This window comes from Emydura macquarii, unplaced genomic scaffold (assembly GCF_026122565.2).
Source record: "Emydura macquarii macquarii isolate MOO-44397 ecotype Brisbane River unplaced genomic scaffold, CSIRO-AGI_Emac_v2 contig_1253, whole genome shotgun sequence".
Classification (NCBI taxonomy): Eukaryota; Metazoa; Chordata; order Testudines; family Chelidae; genus Emydura; species Emydura macquarii.
Window position 1 is genome coordinate 25,869,776 of NW_027131390.1, and position 15,746 is coordinate 25,885,521.

A 15,746-nucleotide genomic window follows, 5' to 3' on the forward strand; every position below is an offset into this window, starting at 1 on the left:
AAGGGTGTGTTCACACCCAGTCTCAGAGGTCTGTGATTTAAGCAGTCACTAGTATATCAGTCTTGTCAAAACATCCTGCAGAGAATGACTGAGACATTGATTGGCAACACCAGTTAAGATGAAGGAAAAATTGCATGAACTGCTTGACATTCTGTGCTCCTCATTGCCAGAGAGATTGGCTATACAGTGAATGAAGAAGTATTAGAGCCAGCGCAGCTTTTGTGGCAGACACCAGTGTCCATTCCTATTAAGAAAGCAGATAAAAGGTACCAGGTACCTCAGAAGGATTTCAATAATTTTATACTTATCCTAGACCTGAATCATTGGTGGTCACTAAGGCCCATGACTGGACAAGATAGCAAAGCTCCAAGGCTACATATAAGGAAAAGGAGCCCAAGTATCTGAATCTCTTCAGGAGAACCTCCAGCTCAGAACTGCCAACTTCTTGGCACTTTTTTCCAAGTACAATTACCTCTATTGGCACAAGGTGTTGGACTTTCTTCTCAAGTTAATGCAGGAGTCTAAACGGGAAATAAGATAATTGATTTTTGAGCATCAGTTTGCACTGTGGACTTCCTTGCGGGCTGCAACTGGTGCACTACAACAAGATCAATGGCAACTGCTGTGACTACAAGGCAAGCATCATGGTTGCAATCAGGCATGCCGATAGAGGGACGAAAGAGCGTAATTGCCCAGGAGCTTGGCAATTTTAAGGGGGCCCTGGCAATTTTAAAAGGGGTCCAGGCCATGGACAGTGGGGTGAAAGCTTTCCCACAGGGAGGCTAGCTCCCCATTCTGCCTCTTCTGCCTGTGGCCCCCAACCACAGTCCACCCCTACTCTGCCCCAGGCCCTGCCCCTGCCCCATTCGGCCTGCTTGGTGCCGTGTCCCTCTCCACCAGCCCACCTCTTGGCTCCCCTCCACTCTTCCACTTTCCCTGCTTGGTCTCTCCACAGCTGCGTCCCCTCTCCCCACTCAGGCCCCCCCACCATTTCTCAACACATTTATCCCTCTTCTCCTCCCCTGCTCCCCCCCACTGCTGCTCACCGTGTCCATCCTCCTCCCCTCCCCCCATCCCCGATCAGCCTCACAGCTGTCTATCACTGCCTGAGGGAAGGGGGAGTATGGAAGAGAGGAGGGGGACCGAGTGATGGGGGGATGGATGCAGTGGCAAGTGGGGGAGGGCGTGGGGTGTGGGGTGGAGTGGGGGAGGGGTCTGGGGTGGCGTGGGGGAGGGGAAGGGATGGGGTGGGACTGTTCTGCCCTGTTGGAGAGACTGGTTGCAATCCTCGTGGATCCCTAGGGAAGTACAGACCACAATAGAAGATGTCCTTTTAAGGACTCTAATCCATTTAGCGACAGCAATACTCTACTGAGCGATGACACAGCACTTATTGAAGAACTCCAAAGCTATGCTTAGGTCCTTAGGGATACATACCCTGCATCCCAGAAGGTAACAGGCAAAACACTAGACCTACTTCAGGCAGATGCCTTTTTCAACTTACTATACAACATAACAAAGACCATCATAGCCACCGAGGAAGAAACAAAAAATCCACAGGTGAAGACCTTCAGTATCTTCCTAATCATCAGCAATGAGACTGTCACCCTTCTCATGACAGCCAGTTTGACAGTTCAGTCGAGAGCTACCTAAAACCACTCTTGAATGATCTATATATACCCTTTCCTCATCTTCTTTGGGGACCATTTGTTTTACTTTTGGGCAGCCTGGAATATCACCTCGGATTGCTGGGTCCTGCAAATCACTGAGGTTTGGATATTCTATATAGGTCCATGGCCTCCTTTCCCCATGCCCAACTTCCCCATCCCTTTTCAAGGACCCTTCTCTTGAGGGACTGGTGCAACAGAAGGTGGAGTTACTATTTCTTGGAATGATAAAATAAATTCTACCTTCAGTACAAAGGGAGAGATTTTTATTCCCCCCAAAAAAGGAGGATGACTAATTCTAGATCTGAAAAAACACAATGTTCAAATTCAGAATGGTAACCCATGCCTCAGTAATCCTATACCTAGATCCACACAACTATTTTGTAGCTCTCAACCTCCAGGCCCTGTATTTCCACATATCCAGCACACAGGAAATATCTAGTATTTCAAGCAAGGACCTCACATTTTCGGTACAGAGCTCTGCAATTTGGATTATCAGCAACACCAAGAGTCTTCACAAAATGTCTCTCTGTAGAGGCAATGTATTTAAGGAGATAACAGTATGGGTTTATCCTTATCTTGATGATTGGCTTGGTTAAGGGAACTAACCTCAACAGGACACAGATAGCATTCATTACATATTACAGCTCTTCATCCCTTTGAGACTCAGGGCAACAAGGAAAAGTCCTCCTTAGTGCCAGCCCAAAAGATAGACTTCATAAGAGCATTTCTAGACTCTACAACTGCAAGAGCATACTCACCTCAGACCAGGTTCAAGCTCATGGCAGATCTCATAAGTCAATTATAGAACAATCCTCAGACCAACAATAAGAATATGTCTAAGGCTAGTAGGCCACATGTCCTCATGCATTTTCACAACTCAACATACCAGACTTCACCTTTGTTATATGCATAGGTGATTTGAAGTCCATTTTCATCCCAAACAAATATCACAGTGACATGGCAATGCAAATTCCTCAACAAGTCATCTCATTATTAAATTGATGGAAGAACCTCAACTAGGTTTGCAGGGGTATTCCATTCTCTCTATCTCTATCCACAAAGACATAGTAACAGATGCTTCCATGGGACCACCACCAAACTCAAGGATTACAGTTGTGCAAGGAGACTAGTCTTCACATCAGTGTCCTACAGCTCAGGGTGATCAATTTAGCCTGTGTAACATGTTTCCTCTGATTTAAGGCAAAGCAGTTCAGATAATGATGGACAACTCCATGACAATGTTTCATGTGAACAGACAAGGTATAGCCTGGTCCTCCCCTCCATGCCAGCAACCTGTCCACTTGTGGAATTGATGCATCAATTACAAAATTGCCCAATAGTTCTGCCTCTGCCCAGACTACAAACACCTTAGCAGATCACCTGAGCAAACAGTTTTCTTGCAATCACAAGTGATAGATAAAGGATGCTGTCATTCAGAAGATATTTCACAGGTGTGGTCTTCCAGTTATAGACTTGCTTGCCATAGAGACAAACAATAAGTGTCTTTGCTGATGATGGGTTTGAACCCTGGTTCTCAAGCAGATGCATTCCTCATCCTTTGACTCCTGGAGTGATGTATGCATAATTACCAATCCCACTGATACCAGTAGTTTTGAATCTGGTCAGGCAAGAAGCAGCAGTAATGATATTGATATTGTCAGTTTGGCCCAGACAGTACTGGTACCCAGACCTCATGAAACTTTCTGTTAGACCACCAATAGCATTACCTCTTAGTCTGGACATAATTTCCCAGGAAAATGGGAACTTTTTCCATGCAGACCCAACCTCTCTACATCACATAGGGTGGATGCTGTCTAATTAACAAACTTGGAGGGAACCTCCTCTAGAGATATACAAAACATTGTGGTATGAAGTATAAAATACTGTGTAAGGAAGCCTTAGGCAGACAAGTGGAAAAGATTTTCTTTTTGGGTGAAATAATCAGTACTTAATTTGGGCCAGCGCTAAATCCCAGTGCCTCTAGGGTTGACGGTTCATAGCCCTGGCACCTCTGGGCTTGCTGTATCAGTTATGAATGTAAAAAAATTGCTTGAGCCCCAACACCTAATTGCTTGAGCCCTGGCATCTCTTTCATTACAAATTAAGCACTGGAAATAATGTAACCGCTCTCCCACCGAGATTGAAATCCCTCACATCTAAGAGTACATTTTGTCACTGTGAACAGCTTGACGCTTTCTCTTAGCTCTACAGAGTTCACATGCTAACTATATCAGCACACTATCCCCATATACGGGGTCACAAGATATCTCTCACCCTATAGTGTAGAACCCTGCAGCGGGACTAGGACTAGGGATTTAGCAGGACCCACTGCCATAATAGCGGGAGCAGGTAAAATGTACTTTGTTGTGGGCAGGATTGGGTAAGAACAAAAAAACCAGACTGTGGTAATTTGCAGGAAAACAACACAATCTTTTTTTTTTAAGTAAAGTTTTTTAATACTTAAATGTAAGTGAGGTATAGAAAGAGATATTATAACAAGAGTTCAAGTATTTTTACACAGTTTAAGCAAGATGTTTTATTCTTTTAGTGGTAAAAATTGTGTCTGAATTCTGTTTATATATAATAACTGACTCCTTTTTTTTTATTTTGTTTTGTTTGTTTTGTTTTTGGTAGCATGGGGGACTTTCTCTCTCTCTTACGGGATCTAAGGTTTTTGTGTGTAGGTGCGGGATAAAAATACATGAAACAATGCGGGGGTGGGACGGGAGTGGGATTAAAAAAATAGTCCCACACAGGGCTTGATTATAGAGGCTAAATTACTAAAAGGTCTATTGTCTATTTTTACAACAGTGTGGGAACTCCTCCCCCACCTCAATGGGATCTCAATATTCTTCTAGCTGGATTGATGGGTCCCACTCTTCAAGCACTAAAAAATGTCACTTAGTTCTTTTCTCCATCTTTCAATTAAGATGGACTTCTTAGTGGTTATCCCTTCAGTGCATAAGATAGAGGAGTTACAGGTACTGATGGCAAGCTCACCGTGCACTGTATTCCACAAAGACAGAATCACATTCAGGTTCCGTCTTAAATTTCTTCCCAAAGTGATAGCTGATTTCCACCTAAAACAGATTATATACCTAACAGTTTTCTTCTGTAAACCCCATTTTTCCCAAGAAACAAAACTTTATAGTTTAGATGAACTTAGAGTCCTGTCTTTCTACCTGGATAGAACTAAATAGTTCAGGGTCTCACCTAGATTATTTGTTGCTCTTGCAGATAGAATGAAGGAACAAGCTATACCATTCCAAAGATTATCAAAATGGGTTTCAGATTGTATTAAACCTCCTATTGAACATCTTGGTCAGGCAGCTTCTGTGGCTTCTTTCAAAAGTGTTCCCATTTCTGACATATGTAGAGCAGCTACCTGGTGACTGATAAACACTTTTACAAAATACTATTCCCTGGTTGAAACATGTAGGTAAAATGCTCATTTTGGCAGAACTGTTTTACACTTACTATTTAGAGAGACTCTGAGCATACATTTCCTTCATAACAGGTCATTGCTTGTAAGACTGGAATTACATATGGACAATCACTTGCAGGAGAAAAAACTTCTTACAGTAACTGTGGTTCTTTGAAACATGTTGTCCATATGTATTCAACAACATGCCCTCCTTTCCCGCTACTGCAGTGTCTGATAACACCTTGTGTATTGATGAGGGATGGTTGGTCCTACTCTGCCCTTTATGCCCTTGGGGGCACTCAGGGTGCAGGTATGGCCTAGTGGGTGCTGCTGGCCAAAAGATTCCAATCTCAAGCACATTAAATGTATGCGAACCAAGAGTGGAATACTTGTGGACAACACATCTTAAAGAACCACAGTTACTGTACGGTAAGTAACTAGTTTTTAGCAATTCTTTTGACATTCCTAGTAAAAATATTAATTAAAATACACTTACTTGGTATTCATGTGACATTCTATAACAAACTGTTAGCATTAATGTATTCACTGTGACATCTTTATTGATTTTGAAATGAAACAGTTTTGAAAGGGATTGAGGAATATTTATGATTCCCTCCAAAGTTATGAAACAGTAATCGGTAGTGTAATGTTTATCAGGAGGCCAAAGTGAATAGTGTGTAAAACAGTTAAGTAATGAAAAAGAACATTTCTAATGGTTCAGTTTCTATTTCCATTCACTTATTGGCCTCTCTTGAGAAAATGCTCAGACGTATGACAATTAGTCCCAATGGTGATGGTATTTTATTTGGTTTTATATTTTCTATTTTATGGTTCTTTCCTTGTATTGTATCCTGTACTGCATTGGAGCTAGTGCTCAGATACCATAGTAATGAAATGTAGAGAGATGTATTTTAATTACTAATGTAGCATTTTGAATGCCCTTGAAGGAAAGGTGCAGAATATATGGATGCTTTATATATAAAGCTACACACTAGGAATTGGACTGAGACCATCAACTCATTGTGGGCCACTAAAACAGCTATCAGATGACTATCAGCTATCAACTGAAGGCAAATATGAGAACTGTACATGGAGGACTGTTTCTCATCATCAATCCCTTTGGTCATCCAGGCCCCAGTTGGCAATTTAATAGCTTATATAGTGAATTTCTTCAAACCCCAAAGGAAGAAAAGAGAATTCTAAAAATGTGTCTGTGGTAGTTTGTCTCAATGAAATTGCAATGGTAATTCTATATGTCAGTAACTTTCTCATACTGCATTGTAACCTGAAGGTGGGATTTATTCTACCAGCATTAAAGCTCCGGGTCACTGAGCGTTTTTTGAATCAGGAGAGAGAACCATTTTATAGTAATTGATTTTGTCATAATTCCCCTTAAGCTATAAAGTGACATAGTACAATTTCCCCTTTATTCTGATGTCTTCTTTAGGGTTGAATAATTGGGCCTACCAGAAATTGTTCATTAAATGTCTTTGTTTATCTCTACTTCATTGTTTTCTTTTGATTGTTGGCAGGGCCATTCCTTGCAGGGCTAGTTTTTTTATGACTCAACTTAGAAATTGAAAAAGCAGCTGCTGAATTAGTGTATCTTAAAAGCACTGCTTTTATATCAAGGCAAGTGGTCTCTGGCAAAACTGAGGAGCCTCAAGGGGTTGGATCTGAGAGCTATAGAGATCACATTCACTCTCTCCTCTTTTTCAACTTCCTTGTTTTCTCTTTATCTGTTTCTCCTCTGGGGGGAGCACTACTAAAATAGAGTCAAACCATACATTTAAAAATGGATCTCTTCTGTGCCAGGCACCAGAAGAAATATCCTGCAACTTTCCTATATCTCATTCAGCTTGATGGGCCATCTGATCCATGATTTGACTTTCCTTGCCAGAAAAGCCAATATCAGGTGAGAAAGATAGCTCTCTACTTCCTCTGGTTCTCTCATCTACAAGAGATGCTTCTATATGTTCCTGGGAATCTATACCTAAAAGACAATCTTAATGTGCAGGGTCAAAAAGTGCAGGATCTAGTCAAATTCTCATTGACAGATTGGAACTTAAGAGGGTGAACTTCCTGGAAATTGGATACTAATCAATGTGTGCAGCATATCTGGAAGACTTTGACTCTTTCAGTCTAGGTTACTTTTTAAAATGTGGTCACTTCCACTAGAAGGGTCAGTGAGTTGATTGCATTCTGTATCAAAAAGCCTTTTCTTCAACTTCCTTCATATCAGGTAGTACTCAAGGCTACCCAGAATTCCTGCCGAAACTTGTTTCTCTTTATCATTTCAGTCAAGACATCACTTGCCTAAACCTGCTCATCCTCAAGAGTCCAGATTGCTTTGTCTGGTTGTCTACAGAACTATTAGATTCTTCCTGGACAGTCAGATGCTGAGCTCATCTCTTAATGTTGGCAAGAACAAAAGTCTCAAAACATCTAATACAACCATTTTCAAATGGACAAAATATGCTAATTTAGAAAGTTATATAAAGGCTGGAATTCTCAGAACACATTAAAAAGTTTTGTCTCAATATCTTGGGCAGAACCTTTTCTGGAGATCTGCAAAGTGGCCCCAGGGCACCCTTTGATCTAGGGGAAGAGTAAATTACTTCACTTATATCCATAGAGCAGCTTGATTTCTCCCTAAGCTATTCTAGCTGACAAGCGGTCTGAGAGAAAGGGAAGTCTGGGCTCCTCCCACTTCCTGCTTCTCTTCTCCACCTCACCTCCCCACTTACTTGCAACAAGGATTAGAAGGCAAAGAGTCCTTACTCTCTCCATCACAACCAAAGTCACAATCAGAGCAGGGGGTCTAGCAAAAGACTAATTGGAGACTTATTCAATCTTATTCCCTGGTGCAGCCAAGTACAGGCTTTGACAGTCTAGCCCTAGGAACCTAACTAATGCTTGGTGTCTACTGAGGAATTAACACATAAGAAAGCAGATGGTTCATCGGCAGAGACTGATTTAGTTGCAAAGTTTTGGATTTAGGGGTTTTGTGGTGAAATAAATAAATAGCATCTCATCAAGTCAGTAACCTTTTCTTATGGGGGGAGAGAGGGGGCTTTGATAAAATCAGATGTTGAAACACTGTCTCATTAATTAATAAGAATTATGAAGATGTCGCCTTATGATTATCTTTATTTGACACTGGTACACGCTACGTACTAAGGAAGTTAATCAGACTGAAGCTATAGTCCATTTTTACTAACACCATTTTTATCACAAATCTAATACATGACGTGAGCAAATGATAGACTACTCCTTGATAACATTTCTTATTCCAAGTAATTGGTTTTCTTAAATTCTTTCTATTTTGTAGGTCTGTGGCACAAATAAAACTGAATTGTGTGTAATCTTCTTTAGAAATCTCCCAATTTATTTGGAATTATATACAGTGAGATGGTCTGTAATAGAATATATCTAAATACAGTACTTTTGATAAACCTTATGACCATACTGACTTAATACAAGTAAGTCCAAAAATGTTAAAGATAAGTTGATATAGTTTATGATATCAAATAATGTAAGTTATTTCACAGCTATACATATTGAATCTAAAAACCTAAATAATTTTCAGATTACAAAAGAATAAAATGTAAGTCTTTCCAATGTTTAGATTATTGAGGTGGAATGGGATAACATCTGTATGCAAATACAGTTTTGCCTCTGTTGATTCAAGAGAAAATGTCTCAGGTTTGCAATCGGCTGTTTTCTTTCAGTTCTTTTGGGAATTTTAATTACTCCACAGGATCTTCACTATGATCATATTTGTAGTCCCTTTTCTATAGGTAGATTCTACATATGCATATAGTAATTTTGTTCAGTACATTCAGGGCTTTTCTGTGAATTTAACATAAGTTTGAAGTTTAGGTAAACGTCAACAAAAATAAATTATTATGGGTTTATGATGGAATAATCTTCCTTCTCTGATTGCAGTATCATTCCTGGTACTGCAGTCCTTATTCAGATGAAATGCCAGCTGAAGTCAGTGGTCATTTTGCTTGAGTAAGGACTGATGGATGAGGTCATAATTTGTACTATTAGCTAGCAAAGAAAATGAGATCAGTATCAGTCCATATGTGCCTAAAGACCATAACAGTGTTTTTCTAAAGCAAGAAACTAATAAAACTAAAAGAAAAAGAAACATGGCAAACGACTCATATATAATTACATAAGTGAGAACTTTGTACTCACAGTCAGTGCCATATTATGATATGTAATTTGGCAATTCAAGAACACTTAATTTAAAAATTACCAGCATAAGTTATTAGTAATCAACAAAAGGAAAATGTGATTTCAGTTATTGCAATAAATAATAGGTTTTTGTCAAGAAAAGCAAGTATCACACATATATATAAACATGACTTTTGTTGTATGAACTTACATTTCTGGGTATTATAGTAGAGGATATGTTAAAGAATTTTTCATTGTTTAAAAATGACTTCCAATAATTTGGCAAGGCAAATTACATAAATTAGATATCTGTAGGCAGTTTTAACATTTGCACCGGATGTTTGTGAAAAGTGATTTGCATTTTCATTCCTTTTTCTAAATGGACCACTTTTTTATTTAATAACAAGAATACTTAGCATTTCAGTAGCTAGTTTTTTACATCTTCACAGATCTACACACAAACTAATTGTCACAACAGCCCTATAAACCTGAAAATAAGTTGGTCATTGTCCTCATTGTACACCTGAGAAAGCTGTGATTCAGCCAAATTAAGTGGTTGCTGAGGACTACACAGTAAGTCAATGACAGATCCAGTATTTTATTAGGACAAAAGCATTCTGATTCATTAGTCTTTGTGCAAACCATTAGACCAGTTTATCTCATTTTATCTGCCTTCTTGTTATGGTAGCATTGACTTTTCCCTCATTTTACACCCCATTTCACATGCTGTACCATCAGAATACTCTCAAATTCAGTGAGTTAGAAATTTATTGTTGAATATTGTGCTCATCTAAGTAGAAAATAAATATATTAAACTATCTTTCTTCATGTAACTTACACAAAAATCAACCTTATTTTAATACATATGTTGTTCACGAATGTTTGTCTCTTATGAAAAACCCTTGAAGGGTGATCTTGTCACATGGCTAATCATTTTATACTTCATTGATTGACTGTATCAGCTTCAAGTTGTGCCATTTAAAAGAGGGCAGAATTGCTTCCAGAAAGCCCGTAATCTCACTGTATAAGGAAATTGCTATCCTTTAGACAGCTAAGTCATTGTTGATTAAGAAAGTATTTGATTGTTCTCAATTTCTATTATACACACATTCTTAATATTTCTGAATGAGAGAATCGTTTTTAGTTATGAAGAGAAATCTGGCATAGAAAACACTGGTGTACATATTAGTGGTTTTTTCATCATCCGTTGTGATCTTGATGTTTCATTGTTGCTGAAAATTGACTGATACATTCAGTGCAACATGATCATTCTATGTGCAGGCAAGAGGAAGTGAATTACTCTTGATAGATTTCCTTCTGGAGAGTACTATTTCAAACAAGTATCTACCGTCTCTTTAATCTTGTTCATTTTCTTCTTTTTGTACAGTTCAAGTAAATACATTGTATAAATCAAAATTAGTGTCTTTCAACAATGATAGTGTTTTGGGAATCAGTCCAAAAATATGCTTTATCTAAAGGGTCTGGTTTTGAAAATACCAGATATTCTTGTCAAACAAGCAGCAGCTCAGGAATGTAAAGAGTAAATGTGTGTGCAGAATTATAGCATGCTGTCAGGATAATATTCCTTTATAGATTAGATTATTATAGATGCTGTCAGGGTATATTCCTGTCTGGATAAAAGCAAAGCCATAAGAAGATGAAAAGATTAAAATTTGCTTCCATGATTCCAGTAGTATCTACACCTAGACTAATATTTCAGAAATCAATCATATACTACAGTCTCATTTTCACTTTTAGATTTCTGATTCTACAAGTACTGAATTTTCTTTCCTAATTTATGTTTGCATGAAATCATGAGCATCATTTTGTTTTTATTTGAATACTGTCTTGTATTATCACCTTAAATGTACAATGGATGTCACCATGGAAAATACTGTTGTTGGTTTCTGAAGTAATTATTACTTTGGCAGTAGATGCACCAGCAAGTGATCTGTCTCTGAGCCAGTTGTGTGGGACCATAAAGGGATAGAAAAGCCCATAAACAAGCAGCAGAGGGATCAGAACCAAAGTAGTATGTTCCCCTCCCCTGAGACTATGGAAGCCCTTCCACACAAGCACTGTGCAGTTGGGGTTCAAAGGATATTTGATTGCACTTGACGGGGGCAGAATTAGGAAGTCTCTGTTCTACACAGCATGTCTTCTAAGTATCTAGTGGAAATATGTGTAGAAAAGCCAGTGTTAATTAATTCTGCTATCTGCAGTTTTAGCTGGTGTGCTTTGTTTGCTGTTCCATTGTGGTGGCATGATAGGGGGACCATTGGCATCCTGGCTCTTAAATGTGCTATGCTGGTACAGAGTGAGTTACAGAGAGAAGCATAGAGGGTCTGGTTCTCCACAGGGATGTCCCACAAGTTGTAGGTTGGGATCAGATTTCTCCATGGCTCCTCAGATTCTATGTACTTCAATGGCTGCCTCCTCTGTGTAACCTCACTACTCCGATGAAAGTATGAGTCAGGTTTTTCACAGCTTGAAAACCATCCAGTTCTCAGACTACTACTTCTTTTCTCTCTGTTTTCCCACATTATAAGAGAGTGTAGGTCACAGCATTTATCACTGGAGGATCCTTTCAATATTCTTCTCCCTTATCTATTATTTTATTAGATGGATGAACCGTCTGGGTCTTGCAGCCATTGGTTACACACCCGATGACAAGGATATTCGGCCAGACGAAGGTAAGGCTGTTATGATTTTAATCAAAATTAATTTAGAGAGGGAAGGAAAAAGAAAGAAAGATCTGAAAATGCTTCAGTTAACTAAGTCAACTCATGATTTGGACATAAGAAATAGATATATCACAATTAATTCTTCTTCATTAATGTAGACCGTATCTTTTAACTTTTTATGTTTTCATAGATATTTATATCCCTTTAAAAATATATTTAACTGTGTAAACAGCAGAAAAAATAAAACCCCGAATGATCATTTGAAAGAAGAAAGAAAACATTCTTAAGGAAAATACTCTTTAGGAAAACAAGGATGATGAATAAAATTATTATTTTACATTTAGTACAAGAATGCTAAATGAAAGTAGCTGGCTTGGCATAGTTCCCTGCTACTGCCATCAGCTGTGCTAATCTGCCTAATGGGAGAGTGTCATAGGCATAGTTGTACTTTGTTTGTACATAGTTATAAGTTGCACTTTAAACCCCGTTTAGTCCCTCTCGAGTGCACTCTTCAGGTGACAGGCTTGGCTTCCTTCATTTCTCTCAGGGGTGGAATCCCAAAATCCAACCACCCATGGCCTGGATTTCTGGGTTGCAGCCCTGATTCCCAACCATGTAAATGCAACAGGCCCAAATATACTTGGCACCTGCAAGAAATTTTCTCTTTGGGAATCTGTGACATGCAACTGATTAAAGAGACTTAAAAGGTTTTATCAAAACATATTTTTGTTCTCCAGAGATAAATAGTAAGAAGGTAAGAAGGATAAAACAACAAAAGGCCTATATACCTTATTCTAACATTACTTTATTCTTTCCTTGTCCCTCTCAGCCCAGCAATCCCTACTACTGGCTGAGAGTGATAGACGACAGCCTTTGCAGTATTCTCCATGTCTCTCACTGTCAGAGATTCACCTCAAGTCATTGCTGCCATTCAATCCCTGCTTCCTCCCAAGGCTGGGAACTTTAGTGGTTTAGTATTCCCTTTGATCTCTGGTTTGGGCCTGAGAAGAATAAACCTTGCTCTCTGACATCACTTTGCCTCTCTGACAGTACCTTATTTTTGCCATTGTTTAATTTTCTCTTTGTTCCCCCCCTTGGCCTTGTTTGAGTTAACTGCTGGAAATTAGGCAGGATAATATCAAGCCAATAAACTGAGGTACAGTTGCATATGATGTTCATAAAAAATAATACAGATAACTTCCTTGTTCACCACAGAGACAGGGTAAGAGCCCTGCCCCCCACTTCTCCATCAGCCAGTAAGCAGGCCACATACAGGTGGGGTAAGGGGAATGCACTCATTTAAAGAGAAAATAGTAAACAGTAGAATGAAAAATGAACTGAGAAAAAGTATACTTTGTTTTTACATTATGCAATCCAGATACAGCCTTTTCTACCATCACCTAGGAGTTATGATAAAATACCCAGGAACATTTGGATAATAGAATGGCTTGATTGATTGCCTGAATATTTTGATGTTGCAGTTTGTAAAAGAGCTTTTGTCTTCTGTGAAGAACTATGCAATTCCTTTCCGATTATTACTGTTCAGGAAGAGAATTACACTAGTAATACAACACAAAATGCCTCAATTCATAAGTCACTGGTATACTCCTTGGGTGAGTTTTGAGGCAGAAGGCTGAAAGCTAAGTGCCTTTCAGCCATCCAGGAAGTATGCCTATAGGCAGCTAATGAACACAGTGATATACACAATGGGCAGAACATGGCTCATTCATTATAAATTGCTTTTCTAAAAGAAAAAAAATCAAACCTGAATTTTAAAAAAATTTTTAAAAACATGTTTGGAATATTTATGCTTGCTTGTGTATATGTCTTGGGGTAAACATTTCAAAAGTGCCTAAGTAATTTAGACGTCTGAGTTTGATTTTCAATGTGATCTAGGCACTTCAGAGCCTAAAGGTATGTCTACACTAGAAATGTAAGTCGACCTGTATTAGATCAACTTGTGCAGTGATGCATGTCCATACTACTATGCTCCTTGAGTCGATGGAGTGTGTCCTCACCAGGAGTGCTTCCATCAATCTCAGAGGGACAGTGTAGGGAGCTGAGAGCCTGGTGTCTCAGCTCCACTGGCAGCTCCCTGCAGGGAGGCCAACTGCCCCACAGCTCCCGGCGGGCTGCCTCCCCCCACTTTCTGTCTAAACTGTGAAATTGATAAGGGTCCGGGGAGCAGGTGTGGGGAGGGCTGCCCGGGTTTCTCGCCCCAGCTCCCAGCTGCGAGCAGGAAACGCTGCCTGGGTTCTTGCCCCAACTCCATATCCAGGAGCAGGATCCAGTTACCCAGCTCTCTAGAGGAGCAGGGTCAGCTGAGCTCTAGCTGCCCAGCTTTCTTGTTAACAGCCAGTGTAAGGGATGCAATGTCTACACAGACACTGCATCGCTGTAATTACACCAACATACACCCCTTGTGGAGGTGGAGTTATGATGTCAGTATAGTAGGGCACTTATATATGTGGGAGGAAGGCTGTAGTGTAGACACTGACATAATTAGGTCAAAATAAGGCACCTTATGTTGACCTAACTGTGTGGTGTAGACCAGCCCAAAGTCTCACTAAAAGTCAGTGGGACTGAGGTTCTTAAGGTTATGCCTACACTACAAAAGAAATCTCCCGGCAGCAAGTTTCAGAGCCCAGGTCAACTGATTTAGGCTGTTGGGCTCACACTATGGAGCTAGAAATAGCCATATAGACATTTCTGGAGCCTGGACTCAGATATCTGGTAAAGCGGGTGAGTCTCAGATAGGCTCCAGCCTGGGCAAGAACTGCTGCACTGTTATTTTTAGCTCTGTAGTGCAAGCCCCATGAGCCCAAATCAGTTGACCTAGGCTCTGTGACTCAATGCTACAGCAGATTTTTTTGCATTGTAGATGCATCGTAAGTGTCTAAGGACCCTATTTTCAAAGCACTTAGGTGCTTAAAGATGCAGATTGGTACTTAGTGGGATTTTCAAAAGTGCCCGAGCAGGTTAAGCACCTAACTCCCTGTGAAATCAATGGGAGTTAGATGCTTAATCTGCTCAGGCTCTTTTGAAAATTCCATGAGGTACCTATCTACATCTTAAAACACCTAAATGTCTTTGAAAATCTGGCCCTTAGATGCTTCAGAGAACGGAACGTAAGGTCCTAAATCATTTAGGCAGTTTTGAAAACTTACTCTGTCTATATCAGAGAAAAAGTGTGTCAATGATGTTTTGCAAATGTTGCCAATACTATATTATGAGTAAATATTTCAAGGAAATATACAATATTTTGTTACCAGATTACTGGAGTGAAAGTGACCAGGACGATATTGATGGCTCTTTAACACTGAAACAGGAAGGCCCCTCCACACTGTGTGACACCTACCATCGAACACCCTCAGTAAGTCATGAATATTACATGCTATATAAGGCCAAGAAATACATTTTCATGCTTCTTTAATTGGTATTTTGCATGTTTTTAATGGCATTTGAGCAGAACAAATGTGGTTCTCAGCTGTAAACTATGAGAATATTATCATTTCTAATGGCTAAGATCAGGAGTGAATGTTCTGAAAATAAGAGATGGAAGCACATGGGAAGAAGAGGCTACTACCATCTTACTCTGATGTGCTAACCTAGTGTGGTCAAGCCAATTTTTTCTTCTAAAAAATCCAATATGAAAAGGGTACATAGATTTTGACTCCATTATGAATTAAATGTCTTGTAATGGGGTCACCTCTGTTAAAACAGACTTTATACTGTATCTACAATGTTCCATATTTACTGGAAATTAAGATTTTTAGATTGTAT

General features: G+C 39.5%; 1 protein-coding gene across 1 annotated transcript in view; it reads left to right on the forward strand.

Moving 5' to 3' along the window:
- LOC137153984 (connector enhancer of kinase suppressor of ras 2-like) overlaps nucleotides 1-15,746 on the forward strand; it is a 474,493-nt gene that overhangs the window by 455,955 nt on the left and 2,792 nt on the right. The window contains exons 22-23 of the mRNA XM_067549753.1: nucleotides 11,902-11,972; nucleotides 15,236-15,336. Of these exons, the coding sequence (XP_067405854.1) occupies nucleotides 11,902-11,972; nucleotides 15,236-15,336 (172 nt within the window). The remainder of the gene's footprint in view (nucleotides 1-11,901; nucleotides 11,973-15,235; nucleotides 15,337-15,746) is intronic.